At 39.8% G+C, this 15,562-nt stretch overlaps 2 protein-coding genes across 2 annotated transcripts; both read right to left on the bottom strand.

Moving 5' to 3' along the window:
• Positions 1–338: 338 nt before the first annotated feature.
• On the bottom strand, positions 339–6,430 carry hsh2d (hematopoietic SH2 domain containing). Its single transcript, XM_030432413.1, has 6 exons — positions 6,412–6,430; positions 5,731–5,921; positions 4,149–4,238; positions 3,868–4,033; positions 3,389–3,637; positions 339–2,385 (listed from the first exon to the last, which is right to left on the bottom strand). Exons 2-6 carry the CDS (start codon positions 5,853–5,855, stop codon positions 1,918–1,920), a joined length of 1,098 nt encoding a protein of 365 aa, XP_030288273.1. The 5' UTR covers positions 5,856–5,921; positions 6,412–6,430; the 3' UTR covers positions 339–1,917.
• Positions 6,431–8,224: 1,794 nt separating this feature from the next.
• Positions 8,225–14,812, bottom strand: LOC115591729 (ras-related protein Rab-8A). Its single transcript, XM_030433969.1, has 8 exons — positions 14,593–14,812; positions 14,009–14,069; positions 12,741–12,801; positions 12,256–12,333; positions 11,972–12,061; positions 11,795–11,860; positions 11,353–11,403; positions 8,225–11,241 (listed from the first exon to the last, which is right to left on the bottom strand). The coding sequence occupies exons 1-8, from the start codon at positions 14,714–14,716 to the stop codon at positions 11,152–11,154; spliced, it is 621 nt and encodes a 206-aa protein (XP_030289829.1). The 5' UTR covers positions 14,717–14,812; the 3' UTR covers positions 8,225–11,151.
• Positions 14,813–15,562: the final 750 nt, after the last annotated feature.

The following is a 15,562-nucleotide window of genomic DNA, read 5'->3' as shown; positions in this document are numbered from 1 at the left end:
CCAAGTTCTGCAGATGCCAATCAGGTCAAGCATCTGCGGGAAGTAATGGAACACGTTCGATCCATGGAGGCCCCACCCGACAACATACAGGACCCAAAAGATCAGCTACAAACATCCTGGTATCAGATACCACAGGACACCCCTCTAATGACCATGCCTTGACAGCTCAGAGCTGTTTTGGCTGCAAAAGGGGAACTTGCATAATATTAACAAGGTGGTTTAAATGTTGTAGCTGATTGGTTTACAATCCCAACTATTGACATTGACAAGTTAGTAGTTACTCTTTCAGATTAAGCTTGTATTTATATGGTCAAAATATATAAGAAATTGCCTGAGAATGAAGTTAAGTCAATTTTATTTATAAAGCAGCAATCCACAGCAAATGTTATTTCCTGACACTTTTCAACTGGAGAAGGTCTGGACCCAACATTTCCCTCCATGAGCAAGCACTTGGCAGCAGTGGCGAGAAAAAAACGGTCTTTTCTTGTGCTGAAAACTCTGAGCAGACCTGGACTCATGGTGATGGGTCATCTGCCTTGACCGGTTCAATTAATAATTCAAATTATTAAATACATAAAAGCATTAATACTCCTTATAAACAGTAAGTAAGACATTCAGATGGTCATTTCCAGCACTTTATGGATACATTTACAGAAAAATTAGGAAAGTCATATATGGAAGGGGACTGGACTTACAGTTTACTCAAATTAAAACCTGGGTCATTACACAGCCACAGAAAGCAGCGACCAGTTACCAGAACCTCACAGAAGCATCATGTGCAAAGATCAGAGTGAGAAGTGACACAATGGAGGACGAATAGGAGGTTGAACAGGAGGAACTGCATAGAGCAGAAACGGAAACTATGTAAATGCCCTGTATGGGTGGATAAAGTGGCGGATTGTCGCAGTCAAATTCACATACATCTCTAGTTTTAAGCTGCAGACAGACAGGCGTTAGAGTAATAGTTATTTTGTCCCATGAAACGAAGAACTGCAGAACAGCTTTAATGGAAACCAATACAGACTTTTCCAAATGTGATTCATTAGCTCAGTCATCTGACAAAATCAGACGCTTTGTAAAGTGATATCATAGTCGTAGACATAAATGTAAAACATTGAGTTCACAAGGTCAGGATATAAGCCTTTTACAGTACAAATGAAATGATGTGTTTGGAGAAATGGCTACTTCTGTGTCCAGAAGCTGCAGAGAGGTGAATTTTACTCACCTGTATGTTTTACCAGCGAAACAAGTTTGACCGGTATCTTCACCTGCTCCTGCCTGCTTCCACTGCCATTTCGCTGATAAGAGATCAGCATCTGACGCTACACAACAGTATGTTTCCTGTATTCACAGCAGCTAAAATTAACCATGATTTACATATGCTGCACAAACCTTCCTCCTACTGTCTTTTCATACTTTAAACATAACCAGAGAGGCATGTAAAACATCTTTTAAACAACTTTTAAAAGCTGAGCCAGATAAGTCTTTTACTGTGTCTGTTGAACAGACACAATAAAATACATAGAACATAAAGCATTTTCTCGTCAATGGCAGTAATTACATTCACTCGAAGACAGCAGTTTGGTACAATTTTATAGGCAGCTGAGTTCTAAACAAAACAATTCAAGCATCTGCAGCTTTCAATCCCTTATATAAAGGAAAGCGAGAGGTGCACTCTAACCAGTATATCAAAGAAAAAGGTTTTGGGTCTGTTTATACTTTTAGATTTACTGGTTGACCGGTTTAAGATTAAAACCGAATATTATTAAGCTTGTAAGCGTTCATTTACAATGTGTGGACTATTGTTCCGTGTCCTTTAGATGCTGCTGCTGTCCTGCACCTCCACCCACTCTCTCTACAGTCATTCTCAGATCAACCGATTGATCCATCTGTATTTAGTAAGGGAGCAGTTGTGTATCAGTAGCCTGGAGCAAAAGGTGGAGGTGGAAGGTACTCATGAGGTAACCCTTCATCAGTCAGACTCACATCGGTGAAAGTGCTGGGAAACGGTGAACCACTGGAGGTTACCTCGTCTGTGATCTCCTGGTACTCACTCTCAGTGTCTCCACTCCTGCCAGTCGCCTTCAAATCGATCTCTGTGTACATAAGCTCCTGCGACATGCATCTCTTTTTATGGAATTTCTTCTTGAGGTTCTTCAGGTTGGTGACGACTGACGGCTTTACTTCCTGGTTCTTTACAGACTGGATGTTGGCGCCGGGTGGGTGTTCAGTGGCTGTGAGTCTGGGACTTTCAGGTGCAGAGACTGTTCTGATACAAGCCTGGTTCTGTTTCAGTGGAGGAATGGCAGGCCGAGCAGGGACTTCAGGTGGCCGGTCAGATGGAGGCTGGTCGGCTTTATATTTGGTTCTGTTCATCGGTACGGGCTGGAGGTGATAAACATGAAGAAACATACAGCACAGAAATTTATGAAAGAATAAAAGGACAATATGAATATCAAGAACTGCTGAAAAATTTAACTTGTCTTGAACTACAAATGTTATGTATATCTCTATCATGACGAAACAGGCAACACTCAGAGTTAGGGGAAAACATGTTTCAGTTTAACAGAATTGATCAGATTTGGTTGACAGCCCCCAGAACTATCATCAGTTTTTTGGGGGGTGACTATGAGAATAGGTTTACATGCTTTAATACTAAAAATCATCATCCGTTTTCTCATACTGTCCAGTTGCTGCAGCACTTTATTCTCTCTGTTTGTTTGAAACAATCTGTTTTAGCTCCTGTCTCTTTAACACCCCTCCTCTTGAATACCCAGTCTCCTCTGACGCCTGACTTAGCATCGCTTACAATAACAGAACAGGGGTGCTTAAACATTTCTTATGTGCCAAACTACCTGCTAGGCATAAATTGGCCAAATGTGTGACATGGTGATGAAGTCTGATGTCACACAGTCACAGAATTAAAGGCGGGACTACTGACGAGGTATTTCAGGAGCAGTGTTTTCTGTGGGAGAGAGGAGCTACTGTTTTAAATTTCAAGACCTTTTACGTGCACAAGTACATATTTAACACACTGAAGGTAAGGGAAAAATGAAAAAGCACAACAGGGCTCCTTTAAAAATGGCTGCATTTTGATTTGTGCCAAAAAAAAAGACATTGACATTTTCCTACTAGGATATGTCAACTTTATAAAAATAAAAGAAACACAGAAATCTCCCAAGTGAAACAACGAAAAACCAGTCATAATCTTGCAGAAAAGTGTGTGTTCATATAGGAGCCCATCACTAGCATTTCCTTCCGATAAAAACCCATGTAATGTCTTGAGAATCCCTTTGCCCCGACTACATCATTAATAGAATTAACAACCGTCAGTTAACAGTTTTAGCACCTGAAAATATCTAAAGCAGTCTACCAAGATAAACATTACCGTGGCTGACACAGGTGAGGTGACATGTGGATATCCTTCTTCCAAACTAGGGTAGAGTCTGTTTGGAGTCAGGACCGCAGAGTGCCTCAGGTTGTCCGGTCGATAAGGAAGGGCAGGTGGGACGTCTTCTGGTGACATTGGCTGACTCACGCTGGGAAGCAGGACGTGGTCTGGTGGCAGACTTGTGTTAGGGTTCAGATGTCTTTGGGGAAACAGTAGTTCCGCATAGTCGGTCCTGTCATTCGAGGCCTTTGCATGGGATCAGACAAAGCGAGAGGAACACAGGAACAATTTGTGACTGTTCTCTTTTTGCATGATGCAAAGGTGGCAAACAAGTAAGCAAATATTGTGGTTTTGGATTGTAGCGGTGACTCGTTTTTCCACTCTGACTGCATGCACCGTACATGCCTAAAAGCACAAAATGTGGTCCTGAAGAGTTAGTTTGCATGCAGGTAAGACAATAAAAAACACTTCATCACCTGTCCACAAGCGACAGTCAGCACCTCAGTGTAAGGCGCGATGGGAGTCCTTCGATGAAAGTCCACCAGGTCCTGCAGGAACCGGTGGCGCCTGTTCTCCCCTACTATATTGTACTGGCCATCCTCTAATGCATCAATCATGAAATGTCTGCAGCGGTCGCCAGCGCTGAGAATATATGAGAACATATCGAGAAGTATGAACAGGGATGGACTTTGAACTGAGTGTTTGTGAGTGTGTAAACTGTGAAATAAAGATCTTTTTTAATCATGCAAACACTCACCGGTATGAGAGGGTGTAGCCAATCCGGCTCTCACTGACTCTGATGAGGAAGTAGCCAGGAGGTTTGGACATCAGCAGATCCTCTGACGTCCTGCACAAATAATTAACATACAGTACACAGTATTAACTCAGACAAAAAAAAACGTCGCACATGCACTTTAACCTGTTAATGATCTGGCAATTTTAGCTTTGCTTGTGTGAAGCCGAGCTCCAACCAGCTGGCAGTGAAAGGGAATTTGTCATCAAGATGTATAAGAAACAGCTCAGCTTTCATCAAATTACAAAATCCTCACATCAAACGTGATAAATACTTTGTGTTGCATTTTTTTTTGTAAAGTAAACTGAATCACACACACCTTAACAATCCACATAGTGTCATGCATTGTAAGTTGTGTCACTGGGTGTGGAGGAAGCATGCATTCAAAGAAATCTATCAAAGGTATCACAGCAAAGTCCACCAGGTCAAGAGGCTACTTCACAGACATGTTTGTGGTTATTATTGTGTATCACTGGCAAACATGTATAATCAATGTTTAATGTGTACATGAAAGATTAACGGTAAACTTTACAATAAAAAGATACAAGATAAAAACAGAATAAAACAAAAAAGATGAGAAGGCATCACAATAAATAATAATTGGATAAGATCACATTAAAATGTGTAAAAGAGAATATAATGATGATAAGAATGTAATACTTCGAGTCACTGTTTTGATGAGGAAAAAAAAGACTTGAGCCTCGACTTGGACTTGTCTGTGTGCACTATATTACATATTCGTTCTTTAGTTCTTTTTTTAGGTCCGGCAGTCAGTATTTCACTTTTCAAAGTTGATGAGGAGGGAATATCTTTGATGAAATGATTTGTATTTTGTTTGATTACATTTATTTCACTAAATGTCAATAATCATGATACCAGTTCAGTTCATTGCCCTACTTTTTGACACAGGTTAGATAAATTGGTTTATAGGAGCGGACATGGTGATCTGACTTGGGACTTGACTTGGCTCGAGTCACGCGGCTGCTAAAAGTGGAGGATGGGGAAGATGTCTCGGTGCAGATGTATTGTTTGGATGTCATGCCAATATCACTTAAAATAGAACATGTTGAGGAAAGAATGTGATCCTATTGTTAACCTGGCTGCCAACAACTTCCTGAAAAGTTTGTATTACTTCCTGAAAATGTGACATTTTCATTAAAATCAATCAATTTCCCCTTGTTGAGACTCTGTTTAGGCTTTTTTTTTCTGTTTATTTTACTCATTAATATTCTGGCTGTGTTCCATGTCTTCGGTTTGCTATTGGGAGCCATTTTGCTGTAAAAAGGAGCCTCATAAATACAGTTTTACATTTCTACATTACTCTTTTTAACCTGACATTAATATTATACATAAAGCAGAGTCAAGAACATGCATCCAAACAAAAACGACTCTTCTGGAGCAGTTTTATCCTTCACTTAAGAACAATCACTGCATGCTGGGACACAACGCTGATATCTTCATTGCGAACAACTTTTCAAAACATGGCTCTCCACATTCCTCCCTGTCTGCCACCTCTGCTGCAGATGACAGATAGTGATAGACTTACTTTCTGGAGATGATGCCATGAAACCATTCCGGGACCACGCCATTCCTGATCACAGACTGGAGCTGGGACTCGGTGAACCAGACGAATGATGCGCGCTGTCCATGTAACGACTGACTCCACTCCATCACCCTGAGAAACAGCTCATTTAATCCTCTGTGGTGTCTGCTGGGAAACTCACTGAGCAGAGGGACCTGCAGATATGTCATTCACGACTCACTGAGTTAATACAACAGATGTTTGTACAGACAGACATGTGCTGTCAATAAACAAATTCATGGATAACTAGAAGATTATACACTGAAATGCCAGTGACTTAATACCTCTTAAAACATTTTGTTAATCTGCCTCTGTATCCGTTTTCATGTTCATTGTTCCTCTTTCAACTACACATTTTCTTTACAGCATGATTGTCAGGTAAAGTTAACGCTGTGGTGTGCTGAGAACAATTCCTCAGTGCAAGGGTTAAAGAGGAACCCCATAATAAATCAATTACAGACGGTCCACAATACAAATGTAGCCTAGACAGGATATTACACCACCATCACTAGTTGCAAAGCATGTGGCAATAAATCTTTCATTTCTAGTTTAATTACTCAAATGATTAAAAGCGACACTGTCTTACTCATAGTGCCTCAGGGATATACACTAACTTTAACATAGCTCACAGGTACGGTTACTCACCTTGTTCAGCTCCGCAATGAAATGACACAGCAGATCTGACTTACCTGCCTACACCCATGGGGGAGGAGACAAAACTCTAGTTGTTGTCAGTAGCTGTTGAACAGCCACAGGCACATTTAGAAAGAACGCTATGGAGGAAATATGAGACAAAATATTTGTTGAACGTACTGCAGGTATTTTTCAATTTAATGAAGCTTCAAGCCCTCTGGCCTTCTTCAAGATCAACAACCAAACAATCAGGGTTATTTCAGCCACCACGTCTGTATTGTACTAATTTAATGAGACATGTTTGAGGCTATCTCTCAACCTCTGTGCTGCAATAAATTTCACTGGACTCATTACCGCACTGTTTCACGATTTGCCTGCTGATTCTTGGAACTTATTTCTGGGTTACATTTACGTTACGAAGCATCTGGACCCCTCGGGTCAACTCAGTGTTCCCAGGATCAAGACCAAGTTAGGGGACGCAGATTTTAGATTATATGCTCCCCACCTGTGGAACAAGCTTCCTAGATACCTGAATTACTGTGGATTTCAAATAAGTGCTCATAACTTCTTTTAATACAGTATTGACTTTTTATTTGTTTGCTTTTGTTATTTTTACCTGTAACAATCTTCATGGTTAGTGTTGCTTTTTTTTGTTCTTATTGTCTTTTAAATGAAATTTTTATCATTTTCTTAGTCTTATTTTAATGCATTTTAATGGGAAGGTTATGTCACCCCAAGTCCCCCCCTGGGATTGACATCTATGAGGAGTGCATACAATACCATGGATATCTCTACAACTAAATGGATCTCACAGCCCTGCAACAACCATCTTTGTGAAGTTTATTTTGCAGTTTTTGATGGGAGATCTTTCACTGAGGCTTTGCTAACTCACACAGTCGCAAACATTCACAACTACCGTCATCATCAGTAAGAAACATTTCTCTTTTCACATTTAATGTAGGTCGCTGCCACATAAGTACTGTGGGTTTTTAAAGATGGTTTAATTACACAGGCAAATGTGTGCATGTGCAAATGTTTCTCTGATTTCCATCTGCTGTTCCAGTCAGAGAGGAACCTCGCAGACAGGAACTATCTTGACAATAAACTTCTTGGTCTTTGGCTTTATTGTTGTCAGTGACATATTAACTTTTTATTGCACTGAATCAATCGAAAGGGCCCGGTGATGTCAGAGGGGGACTTCAGGGGAAAGGAAAGAAACAATCTGGAAAGTTTGCCTCCCACACAATGATTGTGTAATTAATAAATATCCAAATAAACTTCCCTGATGGGCGAAATGCAAGAGATGCTGTTCTAAATGTTTCTGTGGGGCCCCTCCCCATTTACACACAAGCCACCTACATACAAACACACACACACTCCATCACCTTCTCCAGTCAGGTGGAAACTCTTCTCTACTCCGTTATCAATATTTGTTCAAATTCCATCTATTCAAGTGAACAATTCCATTATCTCCTTCAAGTAAACCATGTTGATTTTCACTGATGAGAATGCCGAGTAGAACAGAAAAACCAAAAGTACAAGACACAGCACAGATCATCTTTCTGCCAGATAAGTAAAAAAAACATCTACAGTAGGTGGTCAAAACTGTGTTTTTTTCATTTTGACATCTTCAAAAATGTTTGGTTTTTTGGTGCTGAGTATTAATTCAATTGCTTGTTTTCTAGATAGTCAGTTTCGGTCCTCCATATATCACAGGTGGTTAAAAAAAAAGTATGTAATCCTAAAATAATTTTAAAGAAAACTGTTCCACAATCATCCACATGACCCTCAACAATAAAAAGGCACAAAAAAAATGTACTACACATTTTTTTAAGAATCTCATTTTTAATAAATCATCAAAAGTACACATATCTACAAAAGGCGTAGATCAATAAGATTTATGAAGTACAATCATTGTAGATCTTATTTACAACTGCTGAATTATTTAATTTAACCCCCATGAAATCAGCATCACAATCCAAATTTAGCTAGGGAATACTGAACATGTGTTCATTAAGAACTGGCAAATTTACAGTTGGTGAAAATGACAGATGACTCCGATCAAAAGAGGTACTGAGCTAATTTAACAGACTAAATTAAAGCCAAACTCAAGTCTAAAAACCTGCATTTTTATCATGAATTGGCCAAATCTGTGAGCGCCAGTTAAACCAAAATTGTCCAACCACCAAGCCCAACACAAGAATTATTTAAATCCAGTTTAACATCTACGCAATTGCATATTCAGTTCGATGACTCTTCAGCACCACTAGAAATGATTTGCTCTCACTGTGAAACTTCAGAGGTGATCTCAATCAGCTTTCAGTTAATTTCCTATTCTCATGTCTGAGCAAATGCAATTGAATTTAGAGTGACAGCAGAAAATCAAACAACAAACAAGGATCCTTTGCACAATTCTAATCTCAAATAAAGCTTGTCAAGTCACATGTGCAAAGCTTTTTGAGGTTTTCTGCATAATTTAGGTGGCCATGAAACAAGACATTAGGGTATCTGGAGAGAGGAGGTAGAGGGGAGGGAATAAGTGGGAGACTAGGTGCATGTGTGGTTCCCAAAAGCATCAAATGAAATAGAAAGGCATAAAACATTTGAAAAAAACAACAACAATCGATTAAAGGGAATGATGGGTGTGGGAATGAAAAGCATTTCTAAATCAGAGGCCTTCTGTATATTTTCATCATGTAACTGATAAGACGAGGTTTCAGTGCTCAGATGTTTCAGGAAGCCCAGATGGAAAACGTGTGCATTAATATTCCTTGCGCTCAGTTAAGACTTTAAACAAAACACAGTCAACAATTGTTAAGAAGTTGTTTTTTTTCTTTTTTACAGAAAGAACAAAGGAAAAGTGCATTATCAATATGAACATTTAAGGGCACTTTGTCATTTTGGTGCTATGTTTTGTTTCACTCCATAAATACTGCTACAGCACAGCCCCGATCCAAGGCCCAGAAAACAGTTGCGTGCATGTTCCCCCATTTGGAACTGACAACATTGGAATAAGTATAAATGCATAAAACAATGATTTCCTCACTGCTGTGATACCTTCTGTGCCACTGCTGCGTGACTGTGTCGCCTCCAGGTGTTACAGTCAGGTATTGCTAGTGCACCAGGTGAAGAGCATCAAATAACCGTCTACATCACACCAACCTCATCTTTCTCATCCATGGAAAGTGCAATACCTAAAATGATGAGGTGCGCAACTACGAAAGGCATCTGTGTGTGCCCTTAAAACACACATACTCTGTCAAGCACCCAGTCCTACTGAAACCATGTGAATACTTAAAGGAACAGTTTGCTCAAAAGTAAAAAATACACGTTTTTCTTCTTACCTTTATCGTTATTTATCCATCTAGATTGCCCTGGTATGAGTGACCTAGTTTTGAAGATGTCAGCTGTACAGATGTCTGCCTTCTCTTGAACATAATGGAACTAGACAGGACTCAACTTGTGGTGTTTAAAGCACCAAAAATAAATACATACATTTGAAACCATGATGCAGCTACTCAAGAATATCCACAGACCTTGTTGTGAGTAGTTTCATGGAGGACCTATTTTCTCTTTGTATCACAGCTGAGAAGGAAGTATATATCTACTCATGGACAAGAGGCTGGCTAACTTGGCTAGCTAATGTCACGGCTTAGCTGAAGCACTAACTTCTCTTCCATGAGTAGATGCTCGGACCTTGTGTGCAGTGATAGGAAAGGACTGTGGATTATCTTGAGAAACCGGATCATGAGCTCTGAAAGAGAGATGTTGTTCAGTTTTATCTTTTTCACTTTGAGCGCCACAAGCTGAGTGCCTTCTAGTTCCAATATATTTGAGAGAAGTCAGACATCTCTATGGCCAATATTTACAAAACTCAACAACTCACACCCAGGAGACGGAAAACACATATTTTGGATTTTGGGGTGAACTGTCCCTTTGAGATAGACAAAACCTGGGCCTCACTTACACATTACATTGCACATCAAAGAGTTTACAAGAGGAATGTTTCAGCTGAAGAAATCAACAAAAAAGACACTTGTAGAAATGGTGGACAGAGAAAGTGTAAACCCGAATGGTGATATGAGTAAAATGTGCTGGCACAACTGTTTCATATGTGGAGTCATAATCAGTGATATGTATTTACATGCTGCATTTACCTTTTGTGGATGTATAAAAGTCTAGGCCACCCAGTCAGTAAAAAAAAAAACAGTAATCAACTGGGATTATACTCTCATCACCTTGGATACATAGGTCCCATTATTTAATTGATATAGTATATTCAAAATTAGGACGCCCACTGAACCAGTAAACTGTAAATTTGGCCTGCTTTTCGTGACAGGGAATCGAATAAATAAGACTTCACCGAGCTACACTGAAAGAAACCAGCTACTGACATTATCGTGAGTAGTGAACGTTTGATCGTTTCTAGAGGCAGTCTTTAAAAGTCAATAAAATCTAAGGAATCAAGTTGAAGCTGTCAATCTAATGAGCGAGTATAAAAAAAAAAAAATCAGACTTAGCTCGTAACAGAGGCCACAGTGGTTAGATTCACAGGTGTCGAGGGAAGACTGGTAAAGCAATAAAGCGAAAAACATTTTGTTTTTCCAACTAGATAAGCACAGGACAATCAAAACAAGAAGGAGGAAGACGAGTGAGGGAGGATAAAAGAGAGATCAGAGTGTGCTCTGTCCAGTTCTGTCCAGTGGGGGACACAGTTAAGGCGATGGTGGATGCCGAAGCTCCTGTTTTTCCTCACAGAAGTGTGCAGCGGAAGAAACTGCTCTTCTTGGGCTGTTCTGTAATCTTTACTCCTTGACTGCTGCCCTGCGGGTTGTTGCCCTCCTAAAAAGCCACACAGATGAGGAAACACATTTTAACATGACAGAAGACAGACACACGCACACTATATCCGACAGTTTCATTCAGTAAGTTTGCATTTATCTACGTTCTTACCAGCTTCTTGTCCATTTTTGCTTTGATGTCTCTGGCAAGGGTTAAGAAGGCCTGCGGACAAAAACAGGTAAAGCAGAACATGACTTACAATACTTGAATCAGTGATTTTGGAATTGATTTGGGTTTAATTTATCTCAGCAACCATGGAGCCGGTTTATACTATCTACACTTTGATTTTAAACTTTGATTAAGCAAACAAGATACAACATGTCAATTAATGAGCTTTAGAGGTGCAGGGAGGAGCTTTTTGTTGTCTTAGGAGAAAGCAAGGATCCACCCAGTCATTAAGCTAAGCGAAACCAAGTGTCCTGTAGCCACAAGGTCATAACTTATTGATAGATATGTCTCTGGTATCAATCTTCTCATCCTACTCTTTGCAATAAGGTCAGTAAGTAGATGTCCCAAAATGAAAAAAATGATAGTAGAAAAAGTGTGAACTCACGTTCTCCACGTTGATGTTGGCCTTTGCACTGGTCTCCATGAATTTGATACCATACTCCAGCGCCAGCTGACAGCAGGAGACAAAGTCAGTGTCAGTACTTCTGCATGACGACCCCAAGATAATCAATAGGTTCCTATGTTATTTTTATCAAGTTGAATTTATTGTCAAATATTTCACCTTCTCTCCTCTGTCTTTGGACACCTGTCGCTTGTCATTGACATCACATTTGTTCCCGAGGACCATCCTTTCCACATCTGCTGAAGCATGCTGTGGAAGGAAGTTTGGCATCGTGAACACACAGGAAATTAATCAGCACAAAGTGTTTTCTGATTTGTTAGAAGATAAATATGAAAATAAAAGCACAAAAAAATGAACACATAACAAGTGGACAACAATGTTTCTACAAGCAAAGAACCAACAAACACACAGCCAGACACATTCACTGATATTACATTTTTTACCTCTTCTATATTCCGTATCCAGTTCTTTATGTTATCGAAGGACTTCTCATTGGTAATGTCATACACTAACATGATGCCCTGGAGAGTTCAGAGTGAAAGACATAAGAAAACAATTAGGCAAACAATAATGGAATTTGTGATCCATGTGATTTTCTATTGTCCATGTCAATATTTGTTAGCAATGGATCACTAGATTTTACACCCTTAAGTAAAAGTATGAATACCAACAGTAATAAATTAGGTGTGCAAAGTTATATGCAAATACAGGCATCCAGTTAAACTTGAACCAAAGGAGAGGCTAACAGAAATACCCCAACGACGCAGTGAATGCACCTCTGATTCCCAGGTGTGTACGACAACAATGCTGGGTGTGGTTTTAAAGATTTATGCTGCGGTAAACACACCTGAGATGACCACCACTTCATCCACTCAGATCCCAGAGCTGATACTATTGCATGAGCTGTAAGGCCGTTGATGCAACTTACCATGGCTCCTCTGTAGTAGGCTGTTGTGATGGTCCTGAACCTCTCCTGTCCTGCTGTATCCCTACATAGAAAACACTTCTTTAAAAACTTGCCTTGCAGAACATGTCAAAGTGATCTCTACAGGCCTCTTTGTCAGATTTTCATTGGAAATATTTGGTGACATTCACATATTAAATTTCATTTAAAAAGGGATCTGTGGAACTTCTATGTTGTTCTGGAGGCTGGTCGTTACAAATGTTAGCAGAGACCATTTCTAAACTAACGTTAGTTACTGTTGCTCTCTGTTAGCAAAGTGAGAGAGGCACTGACACGAGGCACATGAGAACATGCATAAAGTCACATCCTTTGGACTATTCCAACCCGAACCCGTCACAAAGAAATCAAAAGTCCAGCAGCATTTTACAACTTGAACAAATCGTCAACAGGCTTTTATAGGCAACCGAGAAAGACCGGGAAGGTCTCATTTTTCACACCCTGTTACAATCTGCTCACATATGGCAAATAAAAAAGTGAGAAGAACATGTAACATAGAGCCTCTAAATGTCTTGCCGACAGCTTGTTTTAAGAGGATCAAACTCAATTGGATCTTAGTGAATTAAGCAAAGAGCCTGGAAGCAAGAGGAACCAATTAACATTGATCAACAACACAATCATCTCCCTAACGTATCTAATTTTCTCACTGTGAATTGTTATAGTGCAAACTAGTCACATCCAAGAGCTGGTTTGTTAAAAAATAGTTGAGAAGAAACTAAGGACAGGACTAGTGAGATGCTTCATGCAATGAAAAGGTTTTATGTCGTTTGTTTGATGTTGTTTAATATGTTGTTTTTGCTGATGTCTTGGCTGGCAGAAGAGATTCTGAATCTCAATGGGAATATTCCAGGTAAAACAATGGTTACATTAAAAAATAATAAAAATACATTTAAGAGTTAGTAGAGTTTGTATTCTGTTATAAATACCAAGGAAAACCATTTAGTTGGAAGTTTTGTCAAGGGAGGACAAAAGAGATACTATAATATCAATGATTGATCAGAACCACTGGATATCATAAAACTCCACAGAAGAAAAAGACCAGATGTAATCCAGATTTGTAGTTATTTGTCTGACCGATCTTATATTAGAATATATAACTCTCTTGTAGTGTTGTATTAGACCGCATAAGCTTGAGTGAGTTACCTAATAAACAGGTAACTGACTACATTTGTCATCCCTCTCTGAAACTTCTGCCACATTAGTCAAGCTGTGAAGTGAAAGCATGACTTCCTTACCATATCTGTAGCTTGATCTTCTTTCCATCTAATTCTATTGTTCTGATCTTGAAGTCAATACCTGAAGAAAAACAAAAGTTACAATTTACGAACTTTAAGGCACATCTATCATCTGACACCGGAACTGTAACATTATCTCAATCATAGTAACATTAATGTTTGATTTCAGGAGCACAGAGCAGTTGACAAGCTCATCAATACTTTCTGTGATGCTGGCTACCAAAGTGCGAAGTGCAGATGAAAAATGACACAGCCACTTAGCTCACTGACAGCTCTGTAGCTTGTTAGCTCAGCTGGTCACAGTTAACTGACACATTACTACTTAACAATACTGTTACAGCTTGGGCGTGGTGCCCAAACTGAAAGTTCACACTCAGAAGGACTTTCTAGGTATAAAAACAAGTTAAAATATCAGTGTCGTTTCTGTAAAAGCCCCTCTAACGAGCCGGGTGAGCTGCTTCCTGACTAGCCACTACAAGATGAATGCTAGCCAGAAAAGTTAGCAGCAAATTAGCATGACGGGATGGGCTGCTCCTGTGCCACTTTTCGGCACAGACAACACCGATAATACGACTTTTACCGACCTATAGTGGAGATAAACGTTGAGTTGAAGGCGTCCTCCGAAAATCTGAATAGCACACAGGTCTTCCCGACGCCTGAGTCGCCGATTAAAAGTAGTTTAAACAAGTAATCGTAAGTCTTCGCCATGTTATTAGTTAGCTTACTACTGCGGATATCCCGCCCGGTGCGCAGAAAGAGACGTCACCGCTCGTGAGCTTCGTCTTGGTCAAATCAACTGTCACTCTGCTCTGTCCTCGTGGCTCCGGAAGTCCGCTGTGACCCTGGAGGTGCGCTCGTTTTGATGCCCACAGTGACCCGGAGTCAGACATTTGTTGATTAGGTTAATCGTGTAGAGATGAATGCTGCCTGAAACTAACCAATATTAAGTAGGTTTGTGTTTTACCGAAAGCAGAAAACGTATAAGTTATCGAACTATGTCACAGTGTTGGGGAAGGTACTTTGCAAACTACATTTCTACCCTGGAGAAATGTAGTTTGTAAAACTACTGCTAAAAAAAGTAGCTTTAGCAACTACGTATACTCATTATACTCATTTAACTTAGCGTTAAATAAATCAACATATGGTGTATATGAAACAAAATATAATAGCCTACATAAAATTCACATGCCAGCAGAAATATGCCTCTCAACTCAAGTTTTATTTTTTAAAGAACAAAAGCTGACATTTTTGGTCAACATCACAGGAACTTCAGAGGCACTAACACTTAGGCACTAGAACTAGATGCCTGGGCAGATACGCTTGTTGAAACGACACATGAGCAGTCTCTCAAAGTTTTTATCAGACAGCCGGTTCCGTTTGCCAGTAAAAACATCTTTGCACTGCCTTCCTTGGCACAAAGACCCGCCCACTCTGTGAAGCATTTGAGTGCTGCCAGGGCAAGCCAATCAGAGGCAGCATTTGATGAAAGTCATAATTATGAGTTTTTGGGTTAATGGAAATTGGGGGGGGGGGGGGGGGGGGTTATATAAATTC

The sequence above is a fragment of the Sparus aurata genome, chromosome 11 (genome assembly GCF_900880675.1).
Source record: "Sparus aurata chromosome 11, fSpaAur1.1, whole genome shotgun sequence".
Lineage (NCBI taxonomy): Eukaryota > Metazoa > Chordata > Actinopteri > Spariformes > Sparidae > Sparus > Sparus aurata.
The sequence above is the reverse complement of the archived record's forward strand: the minus strand, read 5'-3'. Positions and strand labels throughout refer to the sequence as shown.

What these genes read in the sequence shown, in the direction of transcription:
- LOC115591729 (XM_030433969.1), bottom strand. Translation starts at nt 14,716, where the DNA reads ATGGCGAAGACTTACGATTACTTGTTTAAACTACTTTTAATCGGCGAC. An exon ending in CCAACATCAACGTGGAGAAC is followed by an intron (nt 11,404 to 11,794) that starts GTGAGTTCACAC and finishes TTTTGTCCGCAG; the next exon opens with GCCTTCTTAACCCTTGCCAG. An exon ending in CAAAAATGGACAAGAAGCTG is followed by an intron (nt 11,242 to 11,352) that starts GTAAGAACGTAG and finishes GTGGCTTTTTAG; the next exon opens with GAGGGCAACAACCCGCAGGG.
- hsh2d (XM_030432413.1), bottom strand. Translation starts at nt 5,855, where the DNA reads ATGGAGTGGAGTCAGTCGTTACATGGACAGCGCGCATCATTCGTCTGG. An exon ending in CATGGCATCATCTCCAGAAA is followed by an intron (nt 4,239 to 5,730) that starts GTAAGTCTATCA and finishes TTATTTGTGCAG; the next exon opens with GACGTCAGAGGATCTGCTGA. An exon ending in GGCTACACCCTCTCATACCG is followed by an intron (nt 4,034 to 4,148) that starts GTGAGTGTTTGC and finishes ATATATTCTCAG; the next exon opens with CGCTGGCGACCGCTGCAGAC.